The 15,351-nt window shown below is 40.3% G+C and overlaps 2 protein-coding genes across 30 annotated transcripts in view; one reads left to right on the plus strand and one right to left on the minus strand.

Moving 5' to 3' along the window:
- Positions 1–15,351, plus strand: part of SGK3 (serum/glucocorticoid regulated kinase family member 3) — a 199,643-nt gene that overhangs the window by 130,978 nt on the left and 53,314 nt on the right. For 24 of the 29 annotated variants that reach the window (XM_078352554.1, XM_078352560.1, XM_078352553.1 and 21 more), the window contains 2 exons: positions 1,575–1,658; positions 14,517–14,589. In XM_078352554.1, coding sequence (XP_078208680.1) covers positions 1,575–1,658; positions 14,517–14,589 — 157 coding nt within the window. The remainder of the gene's footprint in view (positions 1–1,574; positions 1,659–14,516; positions 14,590–15,351) is intronic. The other 5 variants (XM_078352567.1, XM_078352565.1, XM_078352566.1 and 2 more) reach the window with 1 other exon arrangement.
- The window catches only part of LOC128929846 (uncharacterized), a 148,013-nt gene that overhangs the window by 18,899 nt on the left and 113,763 nt on the right, over positions 1–15,351 (minus strand). The window lies entirely within an intron of this gene.

The following is a 15,351-nucleotide window of genomic DNA, read 5'->3' on the forward strand; positions in this document are numbered from 1 at the left end:
GGCCAACATGGTAAATGTTGGCCAGGATAGTCATGATCTCCTGACCTTGTGATCCACCCGGCTCGGCCTCCCAAAGTGCTGGGATTACAGACGTGAGCCACCGCGCCTGGCCTGTCTAGTCATTGGCACCTTGGCTAGTTTTTTTGCCCTCAATTTCTGCGTGCTGTCCATGTTGGGGGTATCACATTAATTCTAACATCTTACACATGATAGCTTCCTCTAAGACAACTAGATTCCTTCTCAGTTAAGACCAAAAGGGCCAGATTACCATCCTGTAGCTCATGTAGGGTGTCTCATGTAGGGGGGGTTGTAATATTTCTTCAGCTTACTTCATAGGGTTGTTGATTATGATTATATGAGATTATGTATATTTGAAAATACTGAATATGGAAGATAATATTAGAAAGTCTGAGGATAAATTCCTATTAATAGTTTTAATAAGAACTATTAATTGAACTAATAATTGAAGGTTTTTTATGTAGCAAGTACCATTTTTGAAAATACTTTGTAAGTTCAAGGTAGTAATTACGGCTAGGAAAGAAGAGAGAGGAAAGCGGCAACAATTGAATCTATAGTATTTTATTCTTGGGAGAAAAATATCTGAAGCAAGAATGGCAAAATGTTAAAATTCAGTAGATCCAAATGGTGAGCACACGAGTGTTGACTATGTTATTCTCTAAATATTATACTTTGGGAGGCCGAGGCGGGTGGATCACAAGGTCAAGAGATTGAGACCATCCTGGTCAACATAGTAAAACCCCGTCTCTACTAAAAATACAAAAATTAGCTGGGCATGGTGGCGTGTGCCTGTAATCCCAGCTACTCAGAAGGCTGAGGCCGGAGACTTGCCTAAACCCAGGAGGCAGAAGTTGCAGCGAGCTGAGATTGCGCCATTGCACTCCAACCTGGGTAACAAGAGCGAAACTCCATCTCAAAAAAAAAAAAAAATTAAAAATTATAGAATGTATTATAACATTTGAAAAATAAAATATCACCTATTTTTTTTCCCCTAACCTCATATTCCCATCACAAGAAACCATCTTTTTTTTTGTTTCCCCCTCAAGATATGATCTTGCTTTGACACTCAGGCTGGAATGCAGTGGTGCAATCTCAGCTCACCACAGCCTCGACTTACACAGGCCCAAGCAATCCTCCCACCTCAGCCTCCTGAGTAGCTGGGACTATAAGCACGTATACCATGCCCAAATAATTTTTAATTTTTTTGTAGAGATGGGATCTCCCTATGTTGCCTAGGCTGGTCTCAAACTCCTATGTTCAAGTGATCCTCCCCCCTTAGACTCACAAAGTGCTGGGATTACAGGCATGAGCCACTGAGCCTAGCCAAGAATACCATTTGACAAGATTCAGTAAGTGCTTTAATTGGTATGTTTATGTATCTAAAAATGTTAATGTTAATATCAGTTTCAGAATATGAAAACACCAGCCTTGGCAAAAGAGCCAGACTTTGTCTAAAAAAAAAAAAGAATATGAAAACAGGTTTCATGTATTTAAGTAGCTAATGTGTTTTTTGCTATTAAATTTTATTGCATTATGTTACATTTTTATTTCCACAGGTTTATAAAGTTCTGGTTTCAGTGGGAAGGAGTGAATGGTTTGTCTTCAGGAGATACGCAGAGTTTGATAAACTTTACAACACTGTAAGTAATAGTCTATAAGATTTCTAATTAAAAGAAAGTACCTGAGGAAAATCCCAAAATAAAAGAAATATATTTGAATGATTAAACTAATACTCACGTATTAATGTGTCAGACAAGCAGACAAGGAGGGTAAGAGATTCTTCAAAAACACCCTAACTTTGGAATGCTTACAAAGAAAGGGTGGAGAGAGGACTGCTGAACAATAATAAACCATTGAAAATATGAGAACTAGATAAAATACCTTTTAATGTCATAGAAAATTAGAAGTAAGATCTTTCTACTTACTTCTCTGATAATTGTTGATCGTCATGGTATTTCTGGTTTAATTGCCCAACTGTAAGGTTTATGTTTGAAAGTCTATCATGAACCTATCTCCCTTCCATAGATTGTTTCCATTCTTAGAGAAGTATTAGGTTCCAGATTTTTAGTAGCCAACACAACTGAAATGAGTGTTGACTTTCAGCAGTTCTGATAGTTACCTGGGTGGTGAGATCTAACAGACCATTAGCTGTTTAGATTACTAGAACCTGTTTTTATATTTTCATAACTCAGTAGATCCAAATGGTGATCTAATCTAGTGTTTGCAGTACATACTTTCTAAGTAGGCAGCAAGAAGTCAGGCACGATGGTTCACGTCTGTAATTCCAGCACTTTGGGTGGCTGAGGCAGAAGGAACACTTGAGCCCATAAGTTCAGGGGGTGCAGTGAGCAATGATTGCACCACTGCACTGCAGTCTGGACAACACAGCAAGACCCAATCTAAAAAGATAAAAGTCACAGTCACTGTCGTACATTAGTCCATATCTTCCACAGGTAGCAGTGTTTGTGGATAGTGTTGTCTTGAATATCATAAATAGAAGCCAAAGCATGCTTCTTGAATTAAAAATAGCTGTTATGGAACTCCAGGTCATTAAGACAGTCCTGGATTTAAAGCTTTGCTTCAGTTTGGAACAAAAGCAGTTGTGCCTGAAATCCCCAATTTTTTTTTTTTTTTTTTTGTGATGGGGTCTCACTCTGTCACCTAGGTTGGAGTGCAGTGGCATGATCTTGGCTCACTGTAACTTCTGCCTCCCAGGTTCAAGCAATTCTCCTGCCTCAGCCTCCCAAGTAGCTGGGATTATTGGCATGAGTCACCAATGCCTGGCTAGTATTTTTGTAGTTTTGGTAGAGACAGGGTTTCGCCAGATTGGCCAGGCTGTTCTCAAACTCCTGGCCTCATGTGATCTGCCCACCTCGGCCTCCTAATGTGCTGAGATTACAGGCATGAGCCACTGTCCTTGGCCTCAGATCCCAAATTGAAATTCCTCTGCTCTTATGCAATAATAAATAGGAATCTCCCAGTGTCATTTTTTTTTTTTTTGAGATGGAGTCTTGCTCCGTTGCCTAGGTCGGAATGCAGTGGTGCAATCTCAGCTCACTGCAATCTCCATCTCCTGGGTTCAAGTGATTCTTTTGCCTCAATCTCCCAAGTAGCAGGGACTACAGGTGCACTCCACCATGCCAAGCTAATTTTTATATTTTTAGTAGAGATGTGGTTTCACCATACTGGCCAAGCTGGTCTCGAACTCCTGAGCTTGTGATCAGCCCACCTCAGCCTCCCAAAGTGCTGGGATTACAGGTGTGAGCCACCATGTCTGACTCAGTGTCATTGTTTAATGAATGACAGATTACTAGGCATCCTCTGGAAAAAACTCTGTTATATATTTATGAAAGTAATTATTTTCATTTCTTAACCCTGTCTCTTGATTTTAAACATAGGAGTAAATATATATATGCTTATGGGTTATCATTTGTAAGATTTCTTTGAATATGTGGAAAGTTGTACATATATCAATTAAGAGACAAATTACTTCCTAAATGGGTCAGAATTAGTCAAACAGTGTTTAGCTGTACAACTTCCTGTGTTTTGTTAAGTCGTGAAAATTAGACTCCCGAATTATCTTTATTCAGCATTTCACTATGTACATATTTGTTCCTAATATTCAAATCACTTGCTACTTGAAGTTGAACTTCTAAAGATAATAGTGCAATTTAAAAATATTTTTTCCTATGTAAAATTAATAGGGAGACTCCATCTCTACAAAAAAGTAACAATAAAAAATTAGCTGGGTATAGTGGCGAACGCCTATAGTCCTGGCTATTTTGGAGGCTGTGGTAGGAGGATCACTTGAGCCTGGGCAGTTGAGGATGTGCCATGACCATGCTACTGCACTCCTGAGACACTATCTCAAAACAAAAACAAGAACAAAACGTCTGTAACGTTGCTACTCAGAAATAACTGTTAACATTTTACTGTTTTCTTCTGTTGTTTAGCTTTTCTTTAATGCATATACAACTGCACTTACTAAATACAGGTTGAGTATCCCTTATCTGAAATACTTGGAACCAGAAGTGATTTGAATTTCATTTTTTTTTTTTTAATTTTGGAATATTTGAGTTATACTTACCAGTTAAGCATCCCAAATCTGAAAACCTGAAATCTGAAATGCTCCAGTGAGCATTTCCTTTGAGCACTCAAAAAGTTACTAGTTTTGGAGCATTTCAGATTTCAGATTTTCAGATTTGTGATACTCAGCTTGTATAGTTTTAGATATTTGCTTCAACAAAGGATATTGAGATAGGTTTTTTTTTTTTCTGTAATTAAAGTTAAACTCTTGAAACAATAGCCAATAAGAGTACATGGGAATATCTTCCATAAGTTTTTAGTGATTTTTTTAAAATGGCTTATATTGGAGGCTGAGTGAGGACTGAAGTGTTAACTCTTTTTGAAACTCTTGAATACCCATTATTACATATTCAGCACATCTTTGAGGAGTGTGTAAATACAGTTGTACCCATCAAGATGCCTGGGTTAAGTTTGGGTAAAAATAACATGATTGTAGTGTCTGTCTCTCTTTCTCTCTCTCTCTCTCTCTCTCTCTCTCACACACACACACACACACACACACACACAGTTGAGACTTTCTGTCTTTTGCTTAAAATATTTCATAGGCTAGATTTACCCTCTAAACATGATGTCTTTTGTGAAACTCTTCATAAGAGGAAGGGGTCTAGAAAATGTCACCGAAAAACTCAGCATTGTGGGAATCCACACCAATAGTTTGTCTTCGTGATGTTTCATGAATTAAATAGCTGTTGATTAATTAAAATGAGGGTTAAAGGGGGGTTTTCAAGATGACGCAGTAAGAACAACTCGGGATCGCAGCTCTCAGCAAATGCTCAGAGGGTGAGTCAAAGCCGCATTTCCAGACGGATCTTTGTTGCCCACAGAACGGGGAAAGTCCCAGGTATAGGAAAGACAGGGGACGCAAGCGCAGCCGGTTCAGTTGTTGCGGCCGCTTCGGCCGGCGCCACCGCAGCGCAGGCACTCCCCAACAATCCGCACAAAACACACGGGCCAGGATGCCCTGCTAAACTGGCAATCTGAGATTTGGGAGGGCAGATTAGCATATCCATCTGATTAAACGGGACTTGGACAGTGAGCCATACCAGGAGATTCCTGAGAAGTGGTGTTTGAGCCAGCGCAGTGGCTAGCTGCACGGGAAATCATACAGATCCCGGTGCTCTAACAACAGGCGACCGAAACACCTGGGAGAGAGCCATCTGTTCAACTTAAAAAAAAAAAAAAAGAAAGGCGCTCTGAGGCCGGGAGCCAGGCGAGCGGGCTCGGCCGGTTTCACCCCCACAGGGACAAACAAAATGGCAACTCGAAACGCTCCGGGTAGAGAGTTTCACTACCAGCACAGCTGAACCCAGGACGGTGCAGCTCGGTGGGGGAGGGGCGTTCGCCATTACCGAGGATATCCGCCCCTACAGAGGTACACTCCCGTTGTTGACACAGTCTGCCGTTGCCGAGGCAACACACCATAACAGAGAGACTCCGCTGCAGGGCGGAGCTGGTGGCAGCAGGGCGGAGCCTGCCGTGGAGCCCGCGGCTGCAGGGCAGAGCCTGCAGCAACAGGGCCCACGCCACATCAGCAGGGCGTAGCCTCAGCAGGCAAATAGTGACTAGACTGCCTCCTGGCTGGGCAGGATAGTGCCATGGACACTCATAAAGAAAGCCCCAACCCCCCCAATACAGAGCATCTGAGGAAAAAAAGGGGTTCTAAGAGTTGTGCTGCAGCAGAATTTAACGCACCTGCCTAACAGCCCTGAATGAACAGCGAAGCTCACAGCTCAGCACTTGAGCTCCTCAAAAAGGACTGATCAGACTGACATTACATGGGCACCATTCTGGGACAACGATAGCAGAAGAAACTGGTAGCATCCCTCACCGTTCTGCAGCTGCTACAGGTGTACTCCAGACAAGCAGGGCCTGGAGTGGACCTTAGCAGTCGTACAGCAGAGGGGCTAGACTGGTAGAAGGAAAACCAAGTAACAGAAAGACCTCATCATCAGCAATCTGGGCGTCCACTCAGAGACCCAATTGAAAAGTCAGCAACTACTCAGACGATAGGTGGATAAATCCACAAACATGGGAAGAAAGCAGCGCAAAAAGGAGGAAAACACCTGAAACCAGAACACCTCGCCTCCTACAAAGGACCAAAACTCCTCACCAGCAAGGGAACAAAGCTGGACAGAGAATGACTGTGATGAAATGACAGAATTAGACTTCAGAAGGTGGGTAATGAGAAACCTCTGTGAGCTAAAAGAACATGTTCTAAATCAATGCAAAGAAACTAAGAACCTTGAAAAAAGATTTAAAAAAAGATTCGAGGAAATGATAACAAGAATGGATAACTTAGAGAGGAATATGAATGAATTGAAGGAGCTGAAAAACACAATACGAAAACTTCACGAAGCATGCACAAGTTTCAACAGCCGAATTGACCAAGCAGAAGAAAGAATATCAGAAGTCGAAGATCAACTCAATGAAATAAAACGAGAAACCAAGATTAAAGAAAAAAGCGCAAAAAGGAATGAACAAAGTCTCCAAGAAATGTGGGACTATGTGAAGAGACCTAACATACGTTTGATAGGTGTACCAGAGGGGACGAAGAGAATGAATCCAAGCTGGAAAATACTCTTCAGGATATTATCCAGGAAAATCTCCCCCACCTACCAAGGCAGGCCAACACTCAAATTCAGGAAATACAGAGAACACCACAAAGATATTCCGCAAGAAGAGCAACCCCAAGGCACATAATCGTCAGATTCACCAGGGTTGAAATAAAGGAGAGAATACTAACGGCAGCCAGAGAGAAAGGTCGGGTCACCCACAAAGGGAAGCCCATCAGACTCACAGCAGATCTCTCGGCAGAAACTCTACAAGCCAGAAGAGAGTGGCGGCCAATATTCAACATCCTTAAAGAAAAGAACTTTCAACCAAGAATTTCATATCCAGCCAAACTGAGCTTCGTAAGTGAAGGAAAAATAAAATCCTTTGTGAACAAGCAAGTACTCAGAGATTTTGTCACCACCAGGCCTGCTTTACAAGAGCTCCTGAAAGAGGCACTATACATAGAAAGGAACAACCAGTACCAGCCATTCCAAAATCACACTAAATGCTAAAGAGCATCAACATAATGAAGAATCTACATCAACTAACGGGCAAAACAGCCAGCTAGCATCAAAATGGCAGTATCAAATTCACACATAACAATATTAACCCTAAATATAAATGGACTAAATGCACCAATCAAAAGACACAGACTGGCAAACTGAACAAAAAAACAAAACCCATCAGTGTGCTGTATCCAGGAAACCCATCTCACATGCAAGGATACACAAAGGCTCAAAATAAAGGGATGGAGAAGATTTACCAAGCAAATGGAGAGCAAAAAAAAAGCAGGAGTTGCAATTCTCATCTCTGATAAAATAGACTTTAAAGCAACAAAGATCAAAAGAGACAAAGAAGGCCATTACATAATGGTAAAAGGATTGATACAACAAGAAGAGCTAACGATCCTAAACATATATAGACCCAATACAGGAGCACCCAGATACATAAGGCAAGTTCTCAATGACTTACAAAGAGACTTAGACTCCCACACAAAAATAGTGGTAGACTTTAACACTCCACTGTCAATATTAGACAGATCAACCAGACAGAAAATCAACAAGGATATCCAGGGCTTGAACTGAGACCTGGAAAGAGCAACCTGATAGACATTTACAGAACTCTCCACCCCAAATCCACAGAATATACATTCTTCTCAGCACCACATCACACCTACTCTAAAATTGACCACATAATTGGAAGTAAAGCACTACTCAGCAAATGCAAAACAACTGAAATCATAACATACAGTCTCTCAGACCATAGTGCAATCAAGTTAGAACTCAGAATTCAGAAACCAACTCAGAACCGCACAGCTTCATGAAACTGAACAACTGGCTCTTGAATGTTGACTGGGTAAACAATGAAATGAAGACAGAAATAAAGAAGTTCTTCCATACCAATGAGAATGAAGACACAACATGCCAGAATCTCTGGGACACATTTAAAGCAGTCTCTAGAGGAAAATATATAGCAATAAGTGCCCATATGAGGAGAATGGAGAGATCCAAAATTGACACCCTATCATCAAAATTGAAAGAGCTAGAGGAGCAAGATCAAAAAAACTCAAAACCCAGCAGAAGCCAAGAAATAACTAAGATCAGTGTAGAACTGAAGGAGATAGAGACACGAAAAACCCTTCAAAAAATCAATAAATCCAAGAGCTGGTTTTTTGAAAAGATCAACAAAATAGACAAACCACTAGCCAGATTGATAAAAAAGAAAAGAGAGAACAACCAAATAGATGCAATAAAAAATGATAAAGGGAAATCACGACAGATTCCACAGAAATTCAAACCATCATCAGAGAATATTACAAACAACTCTATGCACATAAACTAGTAAACCTAGAAGAAATGGATAAATTCCTGGACTCCTGTGTCCTCCCAAGGCTAAACCAGGAGGAAGCTGAAACTATGAATAGACCAGTAACAAGGTCTGAAGTCGAGGCAGCAATTAAGAGCCTACCACACAAAAAAGCCCAGGTCCAGATGGGTTCACAGCTGAATTCTACCAGATACACAAAGAGGAGCTGGTACCATTCCTTCTGAAACTCTTCCAAATAATCCAAAAAGAGGGAATCCTTCCCAAATCATTTTATGAGACCAACATCATTCTGATACCAAACCCGGCAGAGACCCAACAAGAAAAGAAAACTTCAGGCCAATATCCATGATGAACATAGATGCAAAAATCTTCAATAAAATATTGGCAAGCCGATTGCAACAGCAAATCAAAAAACTTATCCATCATGATCAAGTAGGATTCATCCCGGGGATGCAAGGCTGATTCAACATATGCAAGTCTAGAAACGTAATTCACCACATAAACAGAACCATAAACAAAAACCACATGATTATCTCAATTGACGCAGAGAAGGCATTCGACAAAATTCAACAGCCCTTTATGCTAAAAACCCTCAATAAACTCGGTATCGATGGAACATATCTCAAAGTAATAAAAGCTATTTACGACAAACCAACAGCCAATATCATACTGAATGGGCAAAAACTGGAAGCATTCCCTTTGAAATCCGGCACTAGACAAGGATGCCCTCTTTCACCACTCCTATTCAATATAGTACTGGAAGTTCTAGCCAGAGAAATCAGGCAAGAAAAAGAAATAAAGGGTATTCAAATGGGAAAGGTGGAAGCCAAATTGTCTCTATTTGCAGATGACATGATAGTATACCTAGAAGACCCCATCGCCTCAGCCCAAAAATTCCTGAAACTGATAAGCAACTTCAGCAAAGTCTCAGGATATAAAATCAATGTGCAAAAATCACAAGCATTCCTCTACACCAATAACAGACTTAAAGAAAACCAAATCAAGAACGAACTGCCATTCACAATTGCTACAAAAAGAATAAAATAACTAGGAGTACAACTCACAAGGAACGTAAGGGACCTCTTCAAGGAAAACTACAAACCACTGCTCAATGAAATCAGAGAGGACACAAACAGATGGAGAAACATTCCATGTTCATGGTTAGGAAGAATTAATATCGTGAAAATGGCTATACTGCCCAAAGTAATTTACAGAATCAACGCTATCCCCATCAAGCTACCATTGACTTTCTTCACAGAACTGGAGAAAACCACCATGAACTTCATATGGAACTAAAAGAGAGCCCGCATAGCCAAGTCAATTCTCAGCAAAAAGAACACAGCGGGGGGCATCACACTACCGGATTTCAAACTATACTACAAGGCTACAGTAATAAAAACAGCATGTTACTGGTACCCAAACAGAGATATAGACCAATGGAAGAAAACAGAGGCATCGGAGGCAACACAACATATCTACAACCATACAATCTTTGATAAACCTGACAAAAACAAGCAATGGGGAAAGGATTCCCTGTTTAATAAATGGTGTTGGGAAAACTGGCTAGCCATGTGCAGAAAGCAGAAACTGGACCCCTTCCTGACACCTTACACTAAAATTAACTTCAGATGGATTAAAGACTTAAACATAAGACCTGGCACCATAAAAACCCTAGAAGAAAATCTAGGCAAAACCGTCCAGGACATAGGAGTAAGCAAGGACTTCATGAACAAAACACCAAAAGCATTGGCAACAAAAGCCAAAATAGACAAATGGGACGTAATCAAACTCCACAGCTTCTCCACGGCAAAAGAAACAGTCACTAGAGTGAATTGGCAACCAACAGAATGGGAAAAAATTTTTGCAGTTTACCCATCTGACAAAGGGCTGATATCCAGAGTTTACAAAGAACTCAAACAGATTTACAGGAAAAAAACAAGCCCATTCAAAAACGGGCAGAGGATATGAACAGACACTTTACAAAAGAAGACATATATGAGGCCAACAATCATATGAAAAAATGCTCATCATCACTGGTCATCAGAGAGATGCAAATCAAAACCATATTGAGATACCATCTCACGCCAGTTAGAATGGCAATCATTAAAAAATCTGGAGACAACAGATGCTGGAGAGGATGTGGAGAAAAAGGAACACTTTTACACTGTTGGTGGGAGTATAAATTCGTTCAACCATTGTGGAAGATAGTGTGGCGATTGCTCAAGGCCTTAGAAATAGAAATTCCATTTGACCCAGCAATCCCATTACTGGGTATATATCCAAAGGACTATAAATCGTTCTACTATAAGGACACATGCACACGAATGTTTATTGCAGCACTGCTTACAATAGCAAAGACCTGGAACCAACCCAAATGCCCATCGATGATAGACTGGATTGGGAAAATGTGGCACATATACACCATGGAATATTATGCAGCAATCAGAAATGATGAGTTCGTGTCGTTTGTAGGGACATGGATGAATCTGGAGAATATCATTCTCAGCAAACTGACACAAGAACAGAAAATGAAATACCGCATATTCTCACTCATAGGCAGGTGATGAAAAATGAGAACACATGGACACAGAGAGGGGAGTACTAAACAATGGGGTCTATTGGGGGGAAAAGGGGAGGGCCAGCGGGGGGGGAGCTGGGGAGGGATAGCCTGGGGAAAAATGCCAAATGTGGGTGAAGGGGAGAAAGGAAACAAAGCACACTGCCATGTGTGTACCTATGCAACTGACTTGCACGTTCTGCACATGTACCCCAAAACCTAAAATGCAATAACAAAAATTTAAAAAAAAGAAAAAAATGAGGGTTAACATTTGAGTATCCGTAAGCATAAAAATAAAATAGGAAAGCTTATTTGGTGTACCTCCATCTATGATCACTTGCATTCTCTCTTCCGTGAAACATCCATCTTTCAACTTTTTGCAGAAGAATTTCCTTAACATGTAGTTCAGTTTTTATCATTCATCTCCCTCATTTCTTTTACCGTGTTTTTCATTTTTCTTATTTCATCACTTTCTATGTACCTCTCATTTTATATAACTCCTTCTAATTCTGCCTCCTGTGGTGAGGGGCAAAGAGAAAAATAGGAAAACAGTTATCATTGAATTCTTTGAAACTGCAGAAATCAGATAAACCTGGCCTGGATTTCCCTAAGTTCAAAAACATACATTATTTTCCTGCGCTCCTTTTAGAATAAAAGAAAACTGTAGGCATTTTAATTCTCAATTTCAATGTGTTCTTTATGGCTGTAGTTTATATTTTAAACTTTTCATTATAGAAATTATCAAACACAGGTGAGGTGCAGTGGCTCACACCTATAATCCCAGCACTTTGCAAGGCTCAGGCAGGAGGATTGCTTGAGCTCAGGAGTTCAAGGCCAGCCTGGGCAACATAACGAGACTGTCTCTACAAAAAATTAAACAACTTGCTAGGTGTGGTGACGTGTGCCTGTTGGTTCCAGCTACTCATTAGGCTGAGGGGAGGATCACTCCTGAGTCCAGGAGGTCAGTGCTGCATTCTAGCCTGGGCGATAGAGCAAGACACTATCTTAAGGGGAAAAAGAAAAGAGAGAAAGAGAGAGTGGGAAAGAAAGAAGGAAGGAAAGGAAGAGGGGAGGGAAGGGGAAGGGGAAAGGAAAAGGGAAAAGGAGTCAAACACATACAGAAGTAGACATACTAGCACCAATTCAGAAAGTAATATTATGATACCATCCAGCTTCAATAATTACTGATACATGGCTGTTCCTGGTTCATCTCTATCCCTAGCCAGCCCACCATAATTTTGACACAAATTTCAGACATTATATATTTTCATCTATAAATTATTTTAGTATGCATCTCTAAAAGATAAAGATTCTTAAAAACAAAACATATATACAATACCTTTACCACATCTAAACATAAGAGTAATGCCTTGGCTGGGCGTGGTGGCTCTTGCCTATAATCCCAGCAGTTTGGGAGGCCGAGGCGGGTGGATCACGACGTCAGGAGATCAAGACCATCCTGGTCAACATGGTGAAACCCCATCTCTACTAAAAATACAAAAAATTATCTGGGCATGGTGGCACATGCCTGTAATCCCAGCTACTCGGGAGGCTGAGGCAGGAGAATTGCCTGAACCTAGGAGGCGGAGGTTTCGGTGAGCCGATATCATGCCATTGCACTCCAGCCTGGGTAACAAGAGCGAAACTCCGTCTCAAAAAAAAAAAATGCCTTAATATGTGACTGGTTAATAAGTCTGTTAAGTGTCATTTAAGCCTCCCTTGTTTCCTTTACATATTTGTGTGTGTGTGTGTGTGTGTGTGAAAAACAGGGTCATTTGTTTACATATCATTCAGTCTCCATTTTACTGACAGTATGCCCCATGCCGTAAAGTGATTAGTACATTCCTGTTCTTTGTATTTCCTGTCAGTTGGTAGTTAGATGTATAGTTTTTGGGTGTTAGTTTGTTTGTTTGTTTGTTTTTGGTCAGACAGGTTGTTGCTTTGTCACCCAGGCTGAATTTCAGTGGCATGATCACGGTGCACTGGACCTCCCTGGCTCAAACAATCTTCCCACATCAGCCTCCTGCAAATTGTATAGCTGGACTACACTCAGCCGAGATATATATATATATATATATATCTCGTATATATACACGTATATATATATATATATATGTATATTTTTTTTTTTGGTAGAGACAGATTCTCACTATGTTGCCCAGGCTGGTGTGAAATTCCTGAGCTCAAGCAGTTCTCCCACCTCAGCCTCCCAAAGTGCTGGGATTACAGGCCTCAGTGAGCCACCATGCCCAGCTGAGATACAGTTGTTACATGCGCGTGTGTGTGTGTGTGTGTGTGTGTGTTTGATATCAAACTTATAATGAAAATATAACCCATTTTTATGACTTGACTGCCCCAAATTTAATTTCTTCAGGGTCACATTTTGTTTCTCTCTGAAGACAAGCATATCTGATAAACAAATGTATTAGAATACTTTTTTTTTTTTTTCCAGACACGGTCTCACTCTGTTGCCTAGGCTGGAGTGCAGTGGCATAATCATGGCTCATTGCAGCCTCAGCCTTCCAGGCTCAAGCAGTCCTCCCATCTCAGCCTTAGGAGTAGCTGGGATAATAGGCACATGCCTTGCTATTTTTATTTTATTTTATTTTATTTTTGTAGAGACGAAGTCTCACTTATTAGAATATTAATAAGGGAAAGGTTAGAGCAGAAAGAGGGTATTGAAAGCAAAATTCATCTCCTTTCTTAGAAATCTGTTGTAAACCTATTCATGTAGAGAAAACGCCAGGAACATATCTTCTCCTAAGATAATTAATGGGTAATATGTATTTAGAACTGTAACACCAGGTTCTAGCCTAAGGACTTAGTATACATGATCTCCCTTTAAACTCACAGCAAGGCCAGGCACGGTGGCTCATGCCTGTAATCCCAGCAATGGGAGGTTGAGGTGGGTGGATCACGAGGTCAGGAGTTCAAGACCAGCCTGGCCAACATGGTGAAACCCTGTCTCTACTAAAAATACAAAAATTAGCTGGGCATGGTGGCACATGCCTGTAATCCCAACTATTCCAGAGGCTGAGGCAGGAGAATTGCTTGAACCGGGACCCAGGACCCGGGAGGCAGGGGTTGCAGTGAGCTGAGATCATGCCACTGCACTCCAGCCTAGGCTACAGAGACTGTCTCAAAAAAAAAAAAAAAAAAAAAAACCTCACAGCAAATCTGTAAGTAATTTTTAAAATTATCCTCATTTTACAGGCAGGAAAATGAGGCACAGATGTTAAGTAATTTATCCTAGGTTGGGTCACACAGATACTAGGTATTTTATTGGGACAAAAAAAGATAATTCGTTTTTGGCATTTTATTGGTATAATTTATATTGTACTTTGGATGATCATATATTCAAAAGTTTGTCTTATAATGGATTTTCTTTAAAATTAGATTGTATTTGGTTTTGATGCATGCATAACTAGAAGACTTATAAAATTAGTTCATGTAATGTTATTTTTAAAAATTTTAGTTAAAAAAACAGTTTCCTGCTATGGCCCTGAAGATTCCTGCCAAGAGAATATTTGGTGATAATTTTGATCCAGGTAAGCAACAACTTCATAGGCCAGCTATGAAGTTATCATTGATTTGAAGAAGTAAATTAATGTATTCATTGTACTGTATAGCAGTGCAGGACTTTAAAAGATCTCATGCTCTATGAAAATAATGCCTCAGGAAGGTGATTACTGTCTACTAGGCATTGTTTTGAGTACTTCATGTGTTTAAATTTGTTCAATCCTCACAACTTTGTGAGATGGGTATTATTATTATCACCACTATTTTCTAGATAAGGAAACTTAGGTTCATTAATTTGCCCAGGATCATATACAGATAGTAAAGAGCAGATTTGGAAGTTAAATTCAAGTAGTCTGATTTCAGATAAATTTATTTGTCATGGGCTGGTCGCAGTGGCTCTCACCTATAATTGAAACACTTTTGGAGGCTGAGGCAGAAGGATCACTTGAGGCCAGGAGTTTTGAGACCAGCCTGGGCAACATAACAAGACCTCATCTCTACAAAAAAATTAAAAATTGCTGGATGTGGTGGTGTGCACTTATAGCCCCAGCTACTCAGGAGGTTGAGGCATGAGGATTGCTTGAGGGCAGTAGTTCAAGGTTGCAGTGAGCTGTCATCATGCCACTGCGCTCCAGTCTAGGTGACAGAATAAGACGCTATTAAAAATTTTTTTTAATTGATCCTTCAGGTTAATTTGGGAAACTTCTCTGACTTTAAATCAATGTCATGAAGAATATTCACTTTTATATTCAGAAACATTAAATGTATTCTGTGTACATAGCAACTTGCAG

The sequence above is a fragment of the Callithrix jacchus genome, chromosome 16 (genome assembly GCF_049354715.1).
Source record: "Callithrix jacchus isolate 240 chromosome 16, calJac240_pri, whole genome shotgun sequence".
NCBI classification, from domain to species: Eukaryota; Metazoa; Chordata; class Mammalia; order Primates; family Cebidae; genus Callithrix; species Callithrix jacchus.